The sequence below is a fragment of the Natator depressus genome, chromosome 12, assembly GCF_965152275.1.
Source record: "Natator depressus isolate rNatDep1 chromosome 12, rNatDep2.hap1, whole genome shotgun sequence".
NCBI classification, from domain to species: Eukaryota; Metazoa; Chordata; order Testudines; family Cheloniidae; genus Natator; species Natator depressus.
Window position 1 is genome coordinate 1756048 of NC_134245.1, and position 20500 is coordinate 1776547.

Consider the following 20500-nt stretch of genomic DNA (forward strand, 5'->3'; position numbering starts at 1 on the left):
ATCTAGGCATTTGCAAAGCGCTGTGTATGTTAATGCTGCTATTGAAATGTGTGTTTTAAATAATAAATGTTCTTTATTTGAGGCACTTTGTAGCCACTCATCAGGCACCACCAAGTGTCAGTGATGGCCAAGTCTGTCTGTTGAATTTGAAACAGAACAGCATATAAAACAGAGGTTTTAACACATCAGTGGCACTCCTGGGACTCTCTTGTTGTCACTATACTGCTAGTCATGATTACTCAGAACTTCATTGTGGTAACAGGGTTAAAACTCTGATGGATTTTATCCAAAAGCACTAGCTCATAACAACTGAGCTATGGGAGAATCTCTGTTAACATTATAGGGCCCATGACACAGAGAAGTTTAACTTCACACAGCCAGCCAGCTCTTTACAGTATTATTTCCTTCTCTGGCCACCCCCAAAATAGTGCTAATAGTTTTGTGGTAACTCAGAGTACTGCAGCATGGACACACAGGCCAGGGCAGCAGCCATTTGATGGAGGCAGCATGTCAGTAACACGGCTGCTACTCTGAAACCTCTCAGTAACACTTCAGGCATTTAAGGAATACTCAAATTTAATTAATTTCCTGTGCAGGGTTATCCACAGTATAGAAGCCTCGAGGAGGTTGAGTAACTAGCAAATAAATTATTTTAAATTACTTTTCCTCTCCCCTCTGTTTGTGCACTCTACTCTTCCTCAGTTAGTGTTGTTTCAGCCCAATTAAAAATAGTTCCAAACTAAAACCAACGATGCCTCCTGCTGTGACCCATGGAAAAAAAAATGATTCTGGCTCTGACTGTGCAAAAGAGCTGATATCACAAGCCCTTGGTGGGGATACTGGACTGGTGGGCACTGACAATATTTATTTCTAAAAGGTGCCTATCATCAGGAAATCTAAATTCAGCTCCTGCAAAATCCTGAAAGTGTTTTCCTCGAAGCTTAGCATCATCTATTCGACATTGGTGAGGCCTCATCTGGAGTACTGTGTCCAGTTTTGGGCCCCACACTACAAGAAGGATGTGGATACATTGGAGAGAGTCCAGCGAAGGGCAACAAAAATGATTAGGGGTCTAGAGCACATGACTTACAAGGAGAGGCTGAGGGAACTGGGCTTGTTTAGTCTGCAGAAGAGAAGAGTGAGGGGGGATTTGATAGCAGCCTTCAACTACCTGAAGCGGGATTCCAAAGAGGATGGAGCTTGGCTGTTCTCAGTGGTAGCACTATTTCAGTAGGAGGGTGGTGAAACACTGGAATGCGTTACCTAGGGAGGTGGTGGAATCTCCTTCCTTAGAAGTTTTTAAGGTCAGGCTTGACAAAGCCCTGGCTGGGATGATTTAGTTGGTGTTGCTCCTGCTTTGAGCAGGGGGTTGGACTAGATGACCTCCTGAGGTCCCTTCCAACCCTGATATTCTATGATTCTATAAAATACATTCGTTAACCCTCCCAAACAAATTCTCTCAACTTGGGAGTCCCTTGCCAAATATCACCTTTCCCACTCTCCCAGCGGAGGCTGACCTTGCAACGGGATGGCTCCAACAGAAAAAGAGCAGAGCTGTACCTCAATTTTAAGGAAGAAGAAGTTGGCACTTTTTTATATTTGGAAAGTCCACAATTGTGTGTTACAGGTCTCTCAATAAATAATAAGAGTCATTCGCTTCCACACGCTGCTTCACATCCCTAGGTCTTGAACCACTTTAAGAAGTGCGGTGTGGTCCCCAGGCTGTAACAATTTAGCGGAGAGTTTAGGGACATTTTAAACGTTCCGTTGAAACGAAGACAGCAGAACCCTTCACCCTCGTGGCCGCCAGCGGCCAAGGCACCGAGGTCCACGTCTGCGCGCGGCCGGCCACGCTGGGGGTCGGGCAGCTGCTCCGAATCGGCAGGAAACGGCGAGCACCAGCTGAGGAGCCGCAGAAGCAGAACGTGGGGAGCGACTGGGCTCCCGCTGGCCGGGCCGGCGGAGAAAAGCGGCCTGGTAAGGAAGCCACGCGCGAGCGGCCTCAGGCCCCTGCCCGCCCGACAGGCCCCGACGGGGCGGCGGCGGCGGCCGTGGCCGGACTCGCGCCAACGGAGGCGCTGCCCCGCCGGAGGAAGCAGCCCGGCCGGCAGGAGCGGGCAGCGCCAGCGCCAGCTCTAGCTCTGCCCGGGGTGCGGCGGCGTCACTCCCGCTTCCGGCCGCGCGGCGGACGGGCCCAGCCCCGGCTGCCTGCGGGGGCGGCTCGGCGACGGAGAGGCCTCACCTCGGCCGCGCGCCGGGGCAGAGCGGGGCATGCCGGGAGCTACCACTGTCCGCCAGGCGCGCTGCATGCTGGGAGAGGCGCTCTCGCTGGTGGCTGGTGGCTAGTTCCTGGGCCCTGCCCCCTTTCCCCCTCGGCCCTGAGGGCGGGACGAGGCTGGGGATTCTAGCACCTCCTCCCCGGCGCCTTTTCTACCGCCAACAACATTCGAACTTGCTCCTTTCCCCTTCTTTTTATTTGACAGGCAGTTCCTTCCTCCTGTCAAAAGGTGCTTCCTGGGGCCTTGTCCCGCCTCTTCCTTTTTCCTCTGATCGACAGGCCGATCATCTAGTCACAAAAGGGCACAGGCGGAGTTCTCGCCCCCACTCCAGGTGATTGACAGACTTCTGGCCAATAAAAATGGCGCCCGAGTTTTCTCTCCCCCCCCGCTAAACTGGCAGCCAATGTGTCCAATAAGAGCTGATAACGTTAGATTACACCGCCCAATAGAAATAGGGGTTTGGCCAGTGAGTGTGGTAGCCACCAATGAGGCCGCGGGGCGGGCTGTCAGGCGCCGGCGGGGAGATTGAGCTGGGCGGGAGGCCATGGCGCCTCTCTAGGGGCGGTTGGTAACTCGAGCCCGAGCCCTCCCGCGGCTGCAGGTGAGTGCGGCGCCCCCGGGGGCCCGGGCCTGCGCCGACGCACTGTGCCCCGTGGGGGCCCCCGGGCTCTTTCCTGTGCTCCGGGCCGGCCTCTGCCCCTCGCGGCGCCCCCAGGCGGGCCAGTAACGTCCGCGGGCCCGTCGCTGAGCGGTGCGCGGCCCCTGGAGGCGGAACGGGCGCCCCGTACAGCGGGCCCTGCGCCTGGCGCTGGAGCCGACGATCGGGGCCCTGCGGCCCCCGGGCTCTGGGGGCCTGGGTGCGAACCGACGGTGCGGGGAGCGTGCGGTGGCTGCTCGCCCCCTGCTGGCTAGTGGGGTTTGAGCGGAGCCTGGGCTGTCTGTCCGGGCTCCCTCCCCACTCTGACTCTGGGGTACAGATGTGGGGATCCGCAGGAAAGACCCCTAAACTTGTATTCCACCAGCGTGGGTTAAAACCTTCCCCAAGGCACGAATTCCTTTCCTTGTCCTTGGGTGGTATTGCTGCCACCACCATCAAGTGATTTAAACAAACATTCAGGGAGGGGCTACTTGGAGCCCTATCTCCCCCCCTTCACCTCCTTTCCTGGGGAGGCTTGAGAATAATCTACCAACCAACAGGTTAACAAAGTGATCACAGACCAAATCCCTGTTTTTTAGGACACTGAAAATCAATCAGGTGACATGATCACATGTCACTGTAAGACCTCATTCTCCATTCTTTCAGGGTTGGCCTGCCAGGAAGGTTTGGGAGTAAATAGAGCCGTTTACAACCAATTGTCCTGGTTAATGGGAGCCCTCAAGATACCAAGCCATTATTAATGGCCCACACTTTGCATAGTTATAATAGGACTTTAAAGTAATACTTGATATTTCTAGCTTTGTATACAAGAATGATACATACATAGAATATCAGGGTAGGAAGGAACCTCGGGAGGTCATCTAGTCCAACCCCCTGCTCAAAGCAGAACCTAATCCCCAACTAAATCATCCCAGCCAGGGCTTTGTCAAGCGTGACTGTAAAAACCTCTAAGGAAGGAGATTCCACCACCTCCCTAGGTAACCCAGTCCAGTGTTTCATCACCCTCCTGGTGAAAAGGTTTTTCCTAATATCCAATCTAAACCTCCCCCACTACAACTTGAGACCATTACTCCTTGTTCTGTCATCTGCTACCACTGAGAACAGTCTAGATCCATCCTCTTTGGAACCTCCCTTCAGGTAGTTGAAGCCTGCTATCAAATCCCCCCCTCATTCTTCTCTTCTGCAGACCAAATAACCCCAGTTCCCTCAGCCTCTCCTCATAAGTCATGTGCTCCAGCCCCTTAATCATTTCTATTGCCCTCTGCTGGACTTTTCCAATTTTTCCACATCCTTCTTGAAGTGTGGGGCCCAAAACTGGACACAGTACTCCAGATGAGGCCTCGCCGATGCCGAATAGAGGAGAGTGATCACGTCCCTCGATCTGCTGGCAATACTCCTACAGCCCAAAATGCCTTTAGCCTTCTTGGCAACAAGGGCACATTGTTGACTCCTATCCAGCTTCTTGTCCACCCGAGATCCTTTTCTGCAGAAGTGCTGCCGAGCCATTTGGTCCCTAGTCTGTAGCGGTGCATGGGATTCTTCCTTTCTAAGTGCAGGACTCTGCACTTGTCCTTGTTGAACCTCATCAGATTTCTTTTGGCCCAATCCTCTAATTTGTCTAGGTCCCTCTGTATCATATCCCTACCCTCCTGCGTATCTACCACTCCTCCCAGTTTAGTGTCATCTGCAAACTTGCTGAGGGTGCAATCCACGCCATCCTCCAGATCATAAATGAAGATATTGAACAAAACCGGCCCCAGGACTGACCCTTGGGAGCTCCGCTTGATACCGGCTGCTAACTAGACATGGAGCCATTGCCCACTACCCGTTGAGTCTGACCATCTAGCCATCTTTCTATCCATTCACCTAGCCCATACTACTTTAACTTTCTGGCAAGAGTACTGTGGGAGACCGTATCAAAAGCTTTGCTAAAGTCAAGGAATAAGGTGTCCACTGCTTTCCCCTCATCCACAGAGCCAGTTATCTCATCATAGAAAGCAATTAGGTTAGTCAGGCATGACTTGCCCTTGGTGAATCCATGCTGACTGTTCCTGATCACTTTCTTCTCCTCTAAGTGCTTCAAAGTTGATTCCTTGAAAACCTGCTCCATGATTTTTCCAGGGACTGAGGTGAGGCTGACTGGCCTGTTGTTCCCCGGATCCTCCTCCTTCCCATTTTTAAAGATGGGCACTACATTAGCCTTTTTTCAGTCGTCCGGGACCTCCCCCGAACGCCATGAGTTTTCAAAGATAATGGCCAATGGCTCTGCAATCATGTCCGCCAACTCTTTTAGCACCCTCCGATGCAGTGCATCCGGCCCCATGGACTTGTGCTTGTCCAGCTTTTCTAAATAGTCCCGAACCACTTCTTTCTCCACAGAGGGCTGGTCACCTCCTCCCCATACTGTGCTGCCCAGTGCAGTAGTCTGGGAGCTGACCTTGTTCGTGAAGACAGAGGCAAAAAAAGCACTGACACATTAGCTTTTTCCACATCCTCTGTCACTAGGTTGCCTCCCCCATTCAGTAAGAGGCCCACACTTTCCCTGACCACCTTTTTGTTGGTAACATACCTGTAGAAACCCTTCAAATAGGATGAACCCTACAAATAGGAATAACACAGTAGATTATAAGCTTTGTAATGATACCTTAAAAGAGACCATTTGCATGAAGCCTATTCCAGTTACATTATATTCACACTTATTAGCATATTTCCATAAAACATCGAGTGCAATGTCACAGTGCCAAAGTAACTTTGTTGAAGTATTTCAGTGCTAGCTGGCTGCATTGAAATATCTATTGAACAGATGATAAACAACTGTTGGTCCTGCCTTGAGCAGGGGATTGGACTAGATGACCTCCTGAGGTCTCTTCCAACCCTAATAATCTGTTTTTCTATGTGTGGTGCTTCATTCTCCCTTTCTAAAGGTAGCTAAAATTACATATCACGGTCAGTGGAAAATATAGGGAGTTTTTCCTAATATTTGTATTCATGTGCCTGTTCTTACATGCAGTTACTTAGCTTCAATCAGTTTCTGTGATAGAAGTGACTTTTGAAGTGACATGGAGTTAGCTCTGCCAGGTCTTCTGTGTTTACATTGTACAGGCTCTTCACAACAGGTTGGTAGACTTAACTTTAAGATGAAATTCATTTCTAGGTTGATGGTCTAATCTAGTCATGTTTTGCAGGATACAGCAAAAGCCATGGAATTTGTATTTTAACATAAAAAGAAGAGGAGTACTTGTGGCACCTTAGAGACTAACAGATTTATTTGAGCATTTCTCTAAGGTGCCACAAGTACTCCTTTTCTTTTTGTGAATACAGACTAACACGGCTGCTACTCTGAAACTTATTTTAACATAGTAACTTTTCTCTATTGGTCAAGCTGAGAACTTCCTCTTACTGAAGAGGAGTTTGAAACACTCAGTATTGTAAATATTTTAAAGTCCTATTGAGGCAGTGTTTGGATAGCATTAAAGAAAATAGCAAGCGTCATAAAGGATATGACTGATCTAACAAGTTTTTATATTTTCCCTCTAAGACAACTTATTTAAAATATTGTTTGAATTTCACTAGGGATTCCTTTATTCTAAAATGGAATCATCTGTATTATATAGCCGAAGTTATATCATATAGAAGAGGATTCCATCCTATTCCTCTACATACATTTGTATGAATTGAAACTGTTTAATTCAGTTGAATTAACTTTGAAGGAAAAAAGAACAGGAGTACTTGTGGCACCTTAGAGACTAACAAATTTATTAGAGCATAAGCTTTCATGGGCTGTAATAAATTTGTTAGTCTCTAAGGTGCCACAAGTACTCCTGTTCTTTTTGCAGATACAGACTAACACAGCTGCTACTCTGGAACCTGTCATTATTTAAAGGTAAAGTTTTTTGTTGGATAAGTTAAGGTTGCAGGAATGTATATGTAGATTTAATACATATTACCTTTCAAGAACCTTAGTATTAAAACAGACAAGCTATAAGAAACACAGGACATGCAATGTTGCAATTCTCAAAGACCCAGACTGCCATACCTTTCTATCCTTTGTAGAAATACCAGCCTCCCATCTTCTCTCCTTTGCATGGAGAGTATCTCAAATGTGCAACATAGAGCGTTGATCTTCTAGTTCGTATGAGAGAGATTTGTGTAAAACAAGTGTGCTATGCTGTTGCGGTGCTAATCTTTGCTTTCTCCCTGTAAGTACATTAATTTCATGATCCTGGGTAGTATGTATGTAGTGTGTATATGGAGAGACATTAGAGCTGCCTAATGACATTCGGGTAATTGACTGACATCTGGGATCATTGAGCCTGATCAGAGAGGTTCTGAGTACCTCCAGAAAAGTGCAGAGTGCCCTCAGTATCCTGCAGAATTGGGGCTGTCATAAATATAAAGGGAAGGGTAACCACCTTCCTGTATACAGTACTATAAAATTCCTGTTGGCAAAACCCTTTCACCTGTAAAGAGTTAAGAAGCTAAGGTAACCTCATTGGCACCTGACCCAAAATGACCAATGAGAGGACGAGATACTTTCAGATCTGGAGGGGGAGGGGGAACAAAGGGTGTCTGTCTGGCTGTGTGATGCTTTTGCTGGGAACAGATCAGGAATGCAGCCTCACAACCCCTATTAGTAAGTAATCTAGCTAGAAATGCGTTAGATTTCCTTTTGTTTAATGGCTGGTAAAATAAGCTGTGCTGAATGGAATGTATATTCCTGCTTTCGTGTCTTTTTATAACTTAAGGTTTTGCCTAGAGGGATTCTCTATGTTTTGGATGTGATTACCCTGTAAGGTATTTACCATCCTGATTTTACAGAGGTGATTCTTTTACCTTTTTCTTTAATTAAAATTCTTCTTTTAAGAACCTGATTGATTTTTCATTGTTCTTCAGATCCAAGGGTTTGGGTCTATGTTCACCTGTACAAATTGGTGAGGATTCTTATCAAGCCTTCCCCAGGAAAGGGGGTGTAGGGCTTGGGGGGGATATATCGGGGGAAGACGACTCCAAGTGGGCTCTTTCCCTAGTCTTTGTGTAAGACGCTTGGTGGTGGCAGCATACAGTTCAAGGACAAGGCAAAGTTTGTACCTTGGGGAAGTTTTTAACCTAAGCTGGTAAGAATAAGCTTGTGGAGACCTGCATGAAAGACCCTCTATCTGTACCCTAGAGTTCAGAGTGGGGAAGGAACTTTGACATGGTGGCAGAGCGGTGGGATCATTTTGAACCAGAAGGACAGCATGATTTTAAAAGGTTTTGTAAAAGGTGATTGCAGCTGTAGAGTCTGTCTGTCTGCCTGGGGGACAGAGTAGCAGGCATAACAAAAGGATTTTCTGTAGGCTGAGAAGAGCTATCAGAAAGGTTTAAAAAAGGGGGGGGGAAGGAGGCGGGGATATCAGGTTACAGCACAGCAAAATTTTCCAAGCCAGGTTTTTGTTTTGTTGTTTTTCTTTCTAACTCTCAGGTGTAAAGAAAATTTAAAAACAGAGAGGCTAGGATGACAGACAGCAAGGCTCAACATAAACTGGTGTTAACCAGACTAGAAGGAAAAGAGAATGGTTGAATTAAAACAACTCGATAAGAAAGCCCAGGAGGCTGCCCACAGGAGAGGTATGGAGGCAGAGAAAGCCCAGGAGGCTGCCCACAGGAGAGCTATGGAGGAAAAGGAAAAAGAGATGGAGAAGAAAAAAAGAGAGGAAGCATGCACTGGAGATGGAGAAGGCAAAGGCTCAGCAGAATATACCGAATAACCCTAACAATCCTTCCCCAACAATCCACAAATGGGAGCGACTATGTCCACAGTATGATGAATCCAGTGATATTGCTGAATATTTTCTCACCTTTGAGAGACTGTGCACAGTCCATCAAATTTCTGAAGCTCACAAGATGACCACATTCATCATAAAATTGACTGGAAGAGCTCTGGACATATTCAATAAGGTGCCTATTGCGGAGGCTTCTGACTATAATAAATTCAAGGATTTGGTTTTAAAGCAATTTCAAGTTACACCTGAAACTTACAGGGTAAAATTTAGAGCCCCTAAGAGAGGACCTGGACTAAGTAGTGTGGCTTATGTAAACCAGATGACAGATCTGTTTGATAAATGGCTCAATGGACGGGCTGTAACTAGCTTTGGAGGAATGCGGGATTTGATGATACAGGAGCAATTCCTGAATATGTCCAAAGATGATATAAAACAGTGTTTATGGGATAAGAAAATGGACTCAGGAGGAAGTCTTGCTTCTTATGCTGATCAATATGAGCAGTCCCAGACCGCCAGAGAGGCGGGGCAAACCGGAACAAAACGGGAGGAGAGAACAACAACCCTGGTCGCAGTTGGAGCAGATACAAGAAAGGACAACCTCAGACCACACCCTACTACCAGGGGCAGCCCAAGGCCCCAACTACACCCCAAGGAACACTCCAGACACCTTATCGTCCCGCCACACCGTTCTCCAGCAACCCACCTCGCCCCAGTGACCCGTCAGCTGGACGATGTTTTAAATGTAACGAGCCGGGGCATGTAAAGGCCAACTGCCCCAAGAACCCCAACAGATTAGTTTGTTGCACCGGAATCACACCAGAGGTTCTCAGGCCCCGATGCTTCCCAGATACCCTCAGAGCGGAGGGAAACTGTGAGTGTGGACGGGAAGAAGGTCACAGCGTGGAGGGACAATGGAGCACAAGTGTCGGCTCTCCATACTTCCTTAGTGGACCCCAATTTAATCAACCCAGAGGTCCAAGTGATGATTCAACCCTTCAAGTCATACTCTTTGGACTTGCCTACAGCCAAGTTGCCGGTCAAGTACAAGGGCTGGTCAGGAACATGGACTTTTACAGTCTATGATGATTATCCCAACCCCATGCTGTTGGGGGAAGACTTGGCCAATCATGTGAAGCTAGCCAAGAGGGTGGGAATGGTCACCCGCAGCCAGGCTAAGCAAGCTGTCACACCTAGCTGTAGTCCAGAAACTTCTACCAGGACCTGGTCGGGGTGGTGGAACTGGACCTCATGCCCACGTCTGCAACAGCAGTAGTGGATCCAATCCCAGAGACCCAGACAGAGCCGGAACCGGCAGAACAACCTGCACCAGAACCATTGGCAGCACTGAATCCAGTACTTGCAACCCCAACACCAGAAGGCCCCACCGAACCTGCACTGGCAGCAGCAGATAACCCTACACAAGAGTCTCAGCCAGAGCCTGAACCCCAACATAGTGCACCAACGGAGAGCGGTTCACAGTCAACGGAAACAGCCCCATCACCTGCATCGCTTCCCGAGGGACCAAGCCCAGGCCCACAATCCAATGAGGAACTGATGTCTCCAGCATCAAGGGAACGGTTCCAGACTGAACAGGAAGCAGATGAAAGCCTGCAGAGAGCTTGGACGGCGGCACGGAGCAACCCACCGCCTCTCGGCTCTTCTAATTGATCCAGGTTTGTTGTAGAAAGAAGACTTTTATACAAGGAAACTCTTTCTGGTGGACACCAGGAAAACTGGCATCCTCAGAGACAGTTGGTAGTTCCAATTAAGTAGTGCATAAAGCTATTAAGCTTAGCCCACGATCATCCTAGTGGCCGTGCTGGGGTGAACAGAACCAAAGACCATTTGGGAAAGTCGTTCCACTGGGAGGGAATGGGCAAGGATGTTTCTACCTATATCCAGTCTTGTGAGGTGTGCCAAAGAATGGGAAAACCCCAATTCCAGGTCAAAGCCCCTCTCCAGCCACTCCCCATCATTGAGGTTCCATTTCAGCGAGTAGCTGTGGATATTCTGGGTCCTTTTCCGAAAAAGACACCCAGAGGAAAGCAGTACATACTGATTTTCATGGATTTTGCCACCCGATGGCCAGAAGCAGTAACTCTAAGCAACACGAGGACTAAAAGTGTGTGTCGGGCACTAACGGACATTTTTGCCAGGGTAGGTTGGCCCTCCAACATCCTCACAGATGCAGGAACTAATTTCTTGGCAGGAACTATGGAAAGCCTTTGGGAAGCTCATGGGGTGAATCACTTGGTTGCTACCCCTTACCATCATCAAACAAATGGCATGGTGGAGAAGTTTAATGGAACTTTGGGGGCCATGATATGTAAATTCGTAAATGAGCACTCCAATGATTGGGACCTAGGGTTGCAGGGTTGCTCTTTGCCTACAGAGCTGTACCCCATCCCAGTTTAGGGTTTTCACCATTTGAACTTCTATATGATCGCGAGGTTAAGGGACCATTCCAGTTCGTGAAGCAGCAATGGGAGGGATTTACACCTTCTCCAGGAACTAACATTCTGGACTTTGTAACCAACCTACAAAACACCCTCCGAACCTCTTTAGCCCTTGCTAAAGAAAACCTAAAGGATGCTCAAAAAGAGCAAAAAGCCTAGTATGATAAACATGCCAGAGAGCGTTCCTTCAAAGTAGGGGATCAGGGAATGGTCTTAAAGGCGCTCCAGGCCCATAAAATGGAAGCGTCGTGAGAAGGGCCATTCAGGTCCAAGAGCGCCTGGGAGCTGTTAATTATCTCATAACATTCCCCACCTCAAACTGAAAGCCTAAGGTGTACCATATTAATTCTCTAAAGTCCTTTTATTCCAGAGAATTAAACGTTTGTCAGTTTACAGTCCAGGGAGGAGATGACACTGAGTGGCCTGAACGTGTCTACTATGAAGGGAAAAGTGATGGTGGCGTGGAAGAGGTGAACCTCTCCATGACCCTTGGGCGTATGCAGCGATACCAGACCAAGGAGCTGTGCACTAGCTATGTGCCGACATTCTCAGCTACCCCAGCGCTGACTGAACGGGCATACCACTCCACTGACACAGGTAATGCTCACCCAATTGGAGCCCAGCCTTACCGGGTGTCTCCTCAAGCTAAAACTGCTATAGAACAGGAGATCCAGGATATGCTACAGATGGATGTAATCCGTCCCTCTGGCAGTGCACGGGCATCTCCAGTGGTTCTAGTTCCCAAACCAGATGGGGAGATACTTTTTTGCATGGACTACCGTAAGCTAAATGCTGTAACTCGCCCAGACAACCATCCAATGCCACATACAGATGAACTATTGGAGAAACTGGGACGAGCCCAGTTCATCTCTACCTTGGATTTAACCAAGGGGTACTGGCAGGTACCGCTAGATGAATCAGCCAAGGAAAGGTCAGCCTTCATCACGCATTTCGGGCTGTATGAATTTAATGTGCTCCCTTTCGGGCTGCAGAATGTACCCGCCACCTTTCAAAGACTTGTAGATGGTCTCCTAGCAGGATTGGGAGAATATGCAGTTTCCTACCTTAACGATGTGGCCATATTTTCGAATTCCTGGGCAGATCACCTGGAACATCTACAAAAAGTCTTCGAGCGCATAAGGGAGGCAGGACTAACTGTTTAAGGCTAAGAAGTGTCAAATAGGCCTAAACAGAGTGATGTACCTTGGACACCAGGTGGGTCAAGGAACTGTCAACCACCTAAAGGCCAAAGTGGCCTGTCCCAAAGTCAAAGAAACAGGTCCAATCCTTCTTAGGCTTGGCTGGATATTACAGGCAATTTGTACCGCAATACAGCCAAATCGCTGCCCCACTGACAGACCTAACCAAAAAGAAACAGCCAAATGCAGTTCAGTGGACTGAAGAGTGTCAGAGGGCCTTAAACCAGCTTAAAGCGACACTCATGTCTGACCCTGTACTAAGGGCTCCAGACTTTGACAAACTGTTCCTAGTAACCACAGATGCATCCGAGCGTGGTGTGGGAGCAGTCTTAATGCAGGAAGGACCAAATCAAGAGTTCCGTCCTGTTGTGTTTCTAAGCCAGAAGCTGTCAATCAGTGAAAAGGAATGTTACGCCATTGTCTACGCTCTGGAAAAGCTACGCCCATACGTTTGGGGACGGCATTTCCACCTGCAAACCGACCATGCTGCGCTACAGTGGCTTCATACCGCCAAGGGAAATAACAAAAAACTTATTCGGTGGAGTTTAGCTCTCCAAATTTTGATTTCAACATACAACACATTTTAGGAGCTTCTAACAAAGTGGCAGATGCGGTCTCCTGTGAAAATTTCTCAGAATCAACTGGTTAAAATCGTCCTTGAGATGTGGAAAATATTGTTGGTAGTCTATTTAGAGGTGCATGTGTCTTATTAACTCTGTTTTCTCCTAGAGCTCCAGGAAAAAATCACAGCCAGTGTTCCACCCTATCTGTGATTTGGGGGGCGTGTCATAAAAATAAAAGGAAGGGTAACCACCTTTCTGTATACAGTGCTATAAAATCTCTCCAGGCTAGAGGCAAAACCCTTTCACCTGTAAAGGGTTAAGCTAAGGTAACCTCGTTGGCACCTGACCCAAAATGACCAATGAGAGGACGAGATACTTTCAGATCTGGGGGGGAGGGGGAACAAAGGGTGTCTGTCTGGCTGTGTGATGCTTTTGCTGGGAACAGATCAGGAATGCAGCCTCACAGCCCCTATCGATTAGTAAGTAATCTATCTAGAAATGCATTAGATTTCCTTTTGTTTAATGGCTGGTAAAATAAGCTGTGCTGAATGGAATGTGTATTCCTGCTTTTGTGTCTTTTTGTAACTTAAGGTTTTGCCTAGAGGGATTCTCTGTGTTTTAGTGTGATTACCCTGTAAGGTATTTACCATCTTGATTTTACAGAGGTGATTCTTTTACCTCTTCTTTAATTAAAATTCTTCTTTTAAGAACCTGATTGATTTTTCATTGTTCTTCAGATCCAAGGGTTTGGGTCTGTGTTCATCTGTACAAATTGGTGAGGATTCTTATCAAGCCTTCCCCAGGAAAGGGGGTGTAGGGCTTGGGGGGGGGGGGGATATATCGGGGGAAGACGACTCCAAGTGGGCTCTTTCCCTGGTCTTTGTGTAAGACGCTTGGTGGTGGCAGCATACAGTTCAAGGACAAGGCAAAGTTTGTACCTTGGGGAAGTCTTTAACCTAAGTTGGTAAGAATAAGCTTAGGGGGTCTTTCATGCAGGTCCCCACATCTGTACCCTAGAGTTCAGAGTGGGGAAGAAACCTTGACAGGGGCCCTTAATAAATTGTCTTAAGTATGCTATTTGTCTAACCAGGAATTTGTAAAATTCTTGTTTGTGCTCTCTACGACCATGAAGAAATCCAGAATTAATATAAACTAGAATGCCGTAGTCACAATGTGGTTTTGTGGGCACTAATATAATGAAACTGGAGAATCCTAGAAGATTAGGGTTGGAAGAGACCTCAGGAGGTCATCTAGTCCAACCCCCTGCTCGCAGCAGGACCAACCCCAACTAAATCAAAACCCTAACCCTCTGTGTAAACTCAAAGACTTGTCTCTCACCATTGGATGTTGGTCCATTGAAAGAGATTCCCTCACCGAGCTTGTCTCTATAAATAAAATAGAATGAGTTCTGTTAGGTGGCTTATTCCTTCACCCACTTACTTCTCTGGTCCTTCTCACATGAACAGAGAGCAACAATACCCGAAGTCCAAAGGTGCAAACAATTCGATGTTTATTGGGGTGAACTTCCAGCAAGCATGATTCCAGTTTCCTTTCTTAATGTCCCTCTTCCCAGCTCTGACACCACAGAGGCTTACCTGTGTCCCTGTTCCCATTTCCCCCTTTAGCTAAACATGATTCCAATTTCTTCACCCCCATTCCCTGTTCCTGTTTCCCTCACACACACCCACACTCACTTCCTGACTGACTGCAGACTATATAGTAAAACTTGAGTTCTGCTTAGCTATACCTTAATCAATCATTTTCCTGAAATTTAACTAACCAATCCTAACATATTGTAACATGATTACGTAACCAATTATATCCCACCACCTTAATTAGTTTACACCCAGCAAAATTAATTATACAGCAGACAGGAACAATCACAGAACCAGACCGAGATTATACAGACAAACAATAGCAAAGTGGGAACTATAATGATAAAATAATACAAAAGTGAGGATTTCACATCCCAGCTATTGATAAGTGGGTTCTTGCCAGACAGGATGCTATCAGACTAAGTTTCCTTTTACATCTTCTAGGCACTTCCCTTTCTCTGGAGGCGATCGGCATTATCAGGACAGGATTGTATTCCTAACAGCTCAATAGCACCTTATTTCAATGTGACTAGGTTGAAATGTGAGGATGTGACCGGTCGCTTCCCAGCTTATGGCTGCCTCTGTTGCTTAGCCAAAGGCCTTAGCCTAACAACAGGGCCTCAGACTGTCACAGTAAGAGAAGGCCCTTATACTGGCAGACAGTGATTTTTGATTCTTTCTTTTATACCTCTATAACTAGCCAAGTGATAAGAATACACCTAAATTCTTAGAGCATAGGCCTTTACAGACAGGCCTGAATATCTATATCCTAACAAGTTCCTTAATTTTTTAAAGCATAGCTATGGGAACAGAGTTAAAGTAGTCTGTATGCTCATTCTTGAGAGTTAATCAGAAATCTGCATTTCCTGAGTTTTTAATATGATTGTTTTTAATTAACATTCCTGTCTCCCAAAAACCCTACATTGATATATATGAAATTTTGCAATGAAATTCACTCTCAATAGGAGTATGTACCTACATATGGCATATAAAGGGGCTGATGATATCAACAGTGTCATGATTGGAGGTATTGCTAGAGTATACTGCTTAGGTTTATACAATACTAGTGAACATAAGGTGGTGTATGCACAATAGATGGCGCAGCCAGGTGAGGTTCATGGTGAACTTGTTACCTTAACTGAATCTCATTCATTTACTAGGAAACTCTATTTATAAAAAAAAAAAAAAGAGAGAGAAAGAAACCTATCCCAAAAATGAACATTGTGAGTCCTCTGCCATGTGTGTGGTGCTTTATTAATATTTATTTACAGGCATTTCTGTGATGATGATCATATTGAGATGCTCAGATACAAGATCCTTTGAGATCATAGATTAAAGATACTAAGGGCCATATATATTATTATTTGTAAAGCACTGTAGACTGATGTAGCACTCTTTTTTTTTTTTTAAGGGGGGTTTAAATACGTAGCATCTGCCAAACTCTCTACCCCAAAATACAAAAATAATCTGTAAATATGTATTAGCTAACAAAGATACCAGGAAGAACTTCCTAACTCACCTACTCCCATCAAAAGGCTAATTTGAATAGACAGGACTTGCAATGTGTCCATGAGGCTAGAGAACTCGGGCTGTGTTGGGTCAGAGATTTCCAGAGTCGAGGATTCTGAAAATGCTTTGTCTAGCCCTCAACCAACTGATATATAAATCCAAGGACTGTTAAACTGGAATTCTCAAATCATCTCAGCTGCCAGAGAAATGGACTCTAAGAAGCACTGGATCTTAATCCTAAAGGATATTGCAGTCAGCGTGTGTCTTTGTGCTGGCATGAGTCAAATGTGTCTGTACCTTACTTGAAGTATGGACTTGTGTACACGTTTCAGAGTAACAGCCGTGTTAGTCTGTATTTGCAAAAAGAAAAGGAGTACTTGTGGCACCTTAGAGACTAACCAATTTATTTGAGCATAAGCTTTCGTGAGCTACAGCTCACTTCATCGGATGCATACTGTGGAAAGTGTACAAGATTTTTTTTATACACACAAAGCATGAAGAAATACCTCCCCCCACCCCACTCTCCTGCTGGTAGTAGCTTATCTAAAGTGATCACTCTCCTTACAATGTGTATGATTATCAAGGTGGGCCATTTCCAGCACAAATCCAGGGTTTAACAAGAACGTCTGGGGGGGGGGGGGTAGGAAAAAACAAGGGGAAATAGGTTACCTTGCATAATGACTTAGCCACTCCCAGTCTTTATTCAAGCCTAAGTTAATTGTATCCAATTGCAAATTCCAATTCAACAGTCTCTCGCTGGAGTCTGGATTTGAAGTTTTTTTTTGTTGTTGTTGTAATATCGCAACTTTCATGTCTGTGATTGCGTGACCAGAGAGATTGAAGTGTTCTCCGACTGGTTTATGAATGTTATAATTCTTGACATCTGATTTGTGTCCATTTATTCTTTTACGTAGAGACTGTCCAGTTTGACCAATGTACATGGCAGAGGGGCATTGCTGGCACATGATGGCATATATCACCTTGGTGGATGTGCAGGTGAACGAGCCTCTGATAGTGTGGCTGATGTTATTAGGCCCTGTGATGGTGTCCCCTGAAGAGATACGTGGGCACAGTTGGCAACGGGCTTTGTTGCAAGGATAGGTTCCTGGGTTAGTGGTTCTGTTGTGTGGTATGTAGTTGCTGGTGAGTATTTGCTTCAGGTTGGGGGGCTGTCTGTAGGCAAGGACTGGTCTGTCTCCCAAGATTTGAGAGAGTGTTGGGTCATCCTTCAGGATAGGTTGTAGATCCTTAATAATGCGTTGGAGGGGTTTTAGTTGGGGGCTGAAGGTGACGGCTAGTGGCGTTCTGTTATTTTCTTTGTTAGGTCTGTCCTGTAGTAGGTGACTTCTGGGAACTCTTCTGGCTCTATCAATCTGTTTCTTCACTTCCGCAGGTGGGTATTGTAGTTGTAAGAATGCTTGATAGAGATCTTGTAGGTGTTTGTCTCTGTCTGAGGGGTTGGAGCAAATGCGGTTGTATCGCAGAGCTTGGCTGTAGACGATGGATCGTGTGGTGTGGTCAGGGTGAAAGCTGGAGGCATGTAGGTAGGAATAGCGGTCAGTAGGTTTCTGGTATAGGGTGGTGTTTATGTGACCATCGTTTATTAGCACTGTAGTGTCCAGGAAGTGGATCTCTTGTGTGGACTGGACCAGGCTGAGGTTGATGGTGGGATGGAAATTGTTGAAATCATGGTGGAATTCCTCAAGAGCTTTTTTCCATGGGTCCGGATGATGAAGATGTCGTCAATATAGCGCAAGTAGAGTAGGGGCGTTAGGGGACGAGAGCTGAGGAAGCGTTGTTCTAAGTCAGCCATAAAAATGTTGGCATACTGTGGGGCCATGCGGGTACCCATAGCAGTGCCGCTGATTTGAAGGTATACATTGTCCAAATGTAAAATAGTTACGGGTAAGGACAAAGTCACAAAGTTCAGCCACCAGGTTAGCCGTGACCTTATTGGGGATAATGTTCTTGACGGCTTGTAGTCCATCTTTGTGTGGAATGTTGGTGTAGAGGGCTTCTACATCCCTAGTGGCCAGGATGGTGTAATCAGGAAGATCACTGATGGATTGTAGTTTCCTCAGGAAGTCAGTCGTGTCTCAAAGATAGCTGGGAGTGCTGGTAGCGTAGGGCCTGAGGAGGGAGTCTACATAGCCAGACATTCTTGCTGTCAGGGTGCCAATGCCTGAGATGATGGGGGGGGGCCCAGGATTTCCAGGTTTATGGATCTTGGGTAGTAGATAGAATATCCCAGGTCGGGGTTCCAGGGGTGTGTCTGTGTGGATTTGATCTTGTGCTTTTTCAGGGAGTTTCTTGAGCAAATGCTGTAGTTTCTTTTGGTAATTCTCAGTGGGATCAGAGGGTAATGGCTTGTAGAAAGTGGTGTTGGAGAGCTGCCGAGCAGCCTCTTGTTCATATTCCGACCTATTCATGATAACAACAGCACCTCCTTTGTCAGCCTTTTTGATTATGATGTCAGAGTTGTTTCTGAGGCTGTGGATGGCATTTTGTTCCGCACGGTTGAGGTTATGGGGCAAGTGATGCTGCTTTTCCACAATTTCAGCCCGTGCACGTCGGCGGAAGCACTCGGTATAGAAGTCCAGTCTGCTGTAACATCAGCCACACTATCAGAGGCTCGTTCACCTGCACATCTACCAATGTGATATCTGCCATCATGTGCCAGCAATGCCCCTCTGCCATGTACATTGGTCAAACTGGACAGTCTCTACGTAAAAGAATAAATGGACACAAATCAGATGTCAAGAATTATAACATTCATAAACCAGTCGGAGAACACTTCAATCTCTCTGGTCACGCGATTACAGACATGAAAGTTGCGATATTACAATAAAAAAACTTCAAATCCAGACTCCAGGGAGAGACTGTTGAATTGGAATTCATTTGCAAATTGGATACAATTAACTTAGGCTTGAATAAAGACTGGGAGTGGCTAAGTCATTATGCAAGGTAACCTATTTCCCCTTGTTTTTTCCTTCCTACCCCCCCCCCCCCCCAGACGTTCTTGTTAAACCCTGGATTTGTGCTGGAAATGGCCCACCTTGATTATCATACACATGGTAAGGAGAGTGATCACTTTAGATAAGCTATTACCAGCAGGAGAGTGGGGTGGGGGGAGGTATTTTTTCATGCTTTGTTTGTATAAAAAGATCTTGCACCCTTTCCACAGTATGCATCCGATGAAGTGAGCTGTAGCTCACGAAAGCTTATGCTCAAATAAATTGGTTAGTCTCTAAGGTGCCACAAGTACTCCTTTTCTTTTTGTGTACAAGTGTTTGCACTAATCCCACATCTTTGTTTTCTCCATCCCATACCTTTCTCAGAAATGGCACAGGAAGAAATGGAAGTGGATCTCCAGCCAGCAGTTACTTATTCTGTGGAGCACCATGAGGCATTTCCCACAGAGGCCTCCGGTCATGCTCTACTGTCACTGCCATCCAACTCTCCAGTGCCTAGTGATGAGGCAGAAAGCATTGTGGTGCCTCCTGCTGATGAAGAAGTCATTGTGGTCTCCGGTGCTGATGAAGTAGTGACAGTTGCTGAGTCTAACCCCCAGTTGCACGCTGCCCCTAGCCTGGATGGGCTGCAGAGGCTGCATGGGGTATTGGAGCTGTTTCGACTACAGGCTGCACAACAGATCACACGACAGCCACCAACAAGGAGAACTCGCCGGCGACGAAGAGGTGGTGGATCCCAGAGGACAATCAGTACCAGGTAAAACTGAAATGGAGTCAAGTCTGAGTGCTTTTTCCCCCAACTTAATGATTTCACTTTAGGTGAAATCGAAAGTGTCATGCTTCCTATGTTATGCTGCACTCTGGAAAGCTCAGTGCAGCCCACCTGTGCATCCCAAGTTTTCAATTACCCTAGTAGGTAATAGTGTGATTCTTCTCATCTGCTCTTTACTCTCTTCTGGGAATCCATGCTTTTTGGCAAGACTCTTCACTTGCTGCTTAGATACTGTGATAAGTGTTCCAGAAATGCTTACAGACATAGCTTTATGCTTGTAAAGCACAGCATTCAGTGTCCCTGTCAGGGTTCCCTCCCCACTCTGAACTCGAGGGTACAGATGTGGGGACCTGCATGAAAGTCCCCCTAAGCTTATTTCTACCATCTTAGGTTAAAAATTTCCCCAAGGCACAAATCCTTCCTTGTCCTTGGATGAGTACTGCTGCCACCACCAAGTGACTTAGACAAAGATTCAGGGAAAGGACCACTTGGAGTTCCTGTTTCCCCAAAATATCCCCCCAAGCCCCTTCACCCCCTTTCCTGGGGAGGCTTGAGAATAATCTACCAACCAGATAGGTAAACAAGGTGAGCACAGACCAGACCCTTGGGTTTTTAGGACACTAAAAACCAATCGGGTTCTTAAAAGCAGAACTTTATTATAAAGAAAAAATAAAAGAAGCACCTCTGTAAAATCAGTATGGAAGGTAATTTTACAGGGTAATCGGACTCAAAACA

The 20500-nt window shown here is 46.4% G+C and overlaps 1 protein-coding gene across 2 annotated transcripts in view; it reads left to right on the forward strand.

Annotated features, from left to right (window-relative positions):
- The first annotated feature begins 1845 nt into the window (after window positions 1-1845).
- The window catches only part of RFWD3 (ring finger and WD repeat domain 3), a 63726-nt gene continuing 45071 nt past the window's right edge, over window positions 1846-20500 (forward strand). The window contains exons 1-2 of one of the 2 annotated variants that reach the window (XM_074968318.1): window positions 1846-1977; window positions 19360-19750. In XM_074968318.1, the coding sequence (XP_074824419.1) occupies window positions 19362-19750 (389 nt within the window). In that variant the 5' untranslated portion in view covers window positions 1846-1977; window positions 19360-19361. Of the gene's footprint in view, window positions 1978-2751; window positions 2881-19359; window positions 19751-20500 lie in introns of those variants that run through there. The other variant, XM_074968317.1, reaches the window with a different exon arrangement.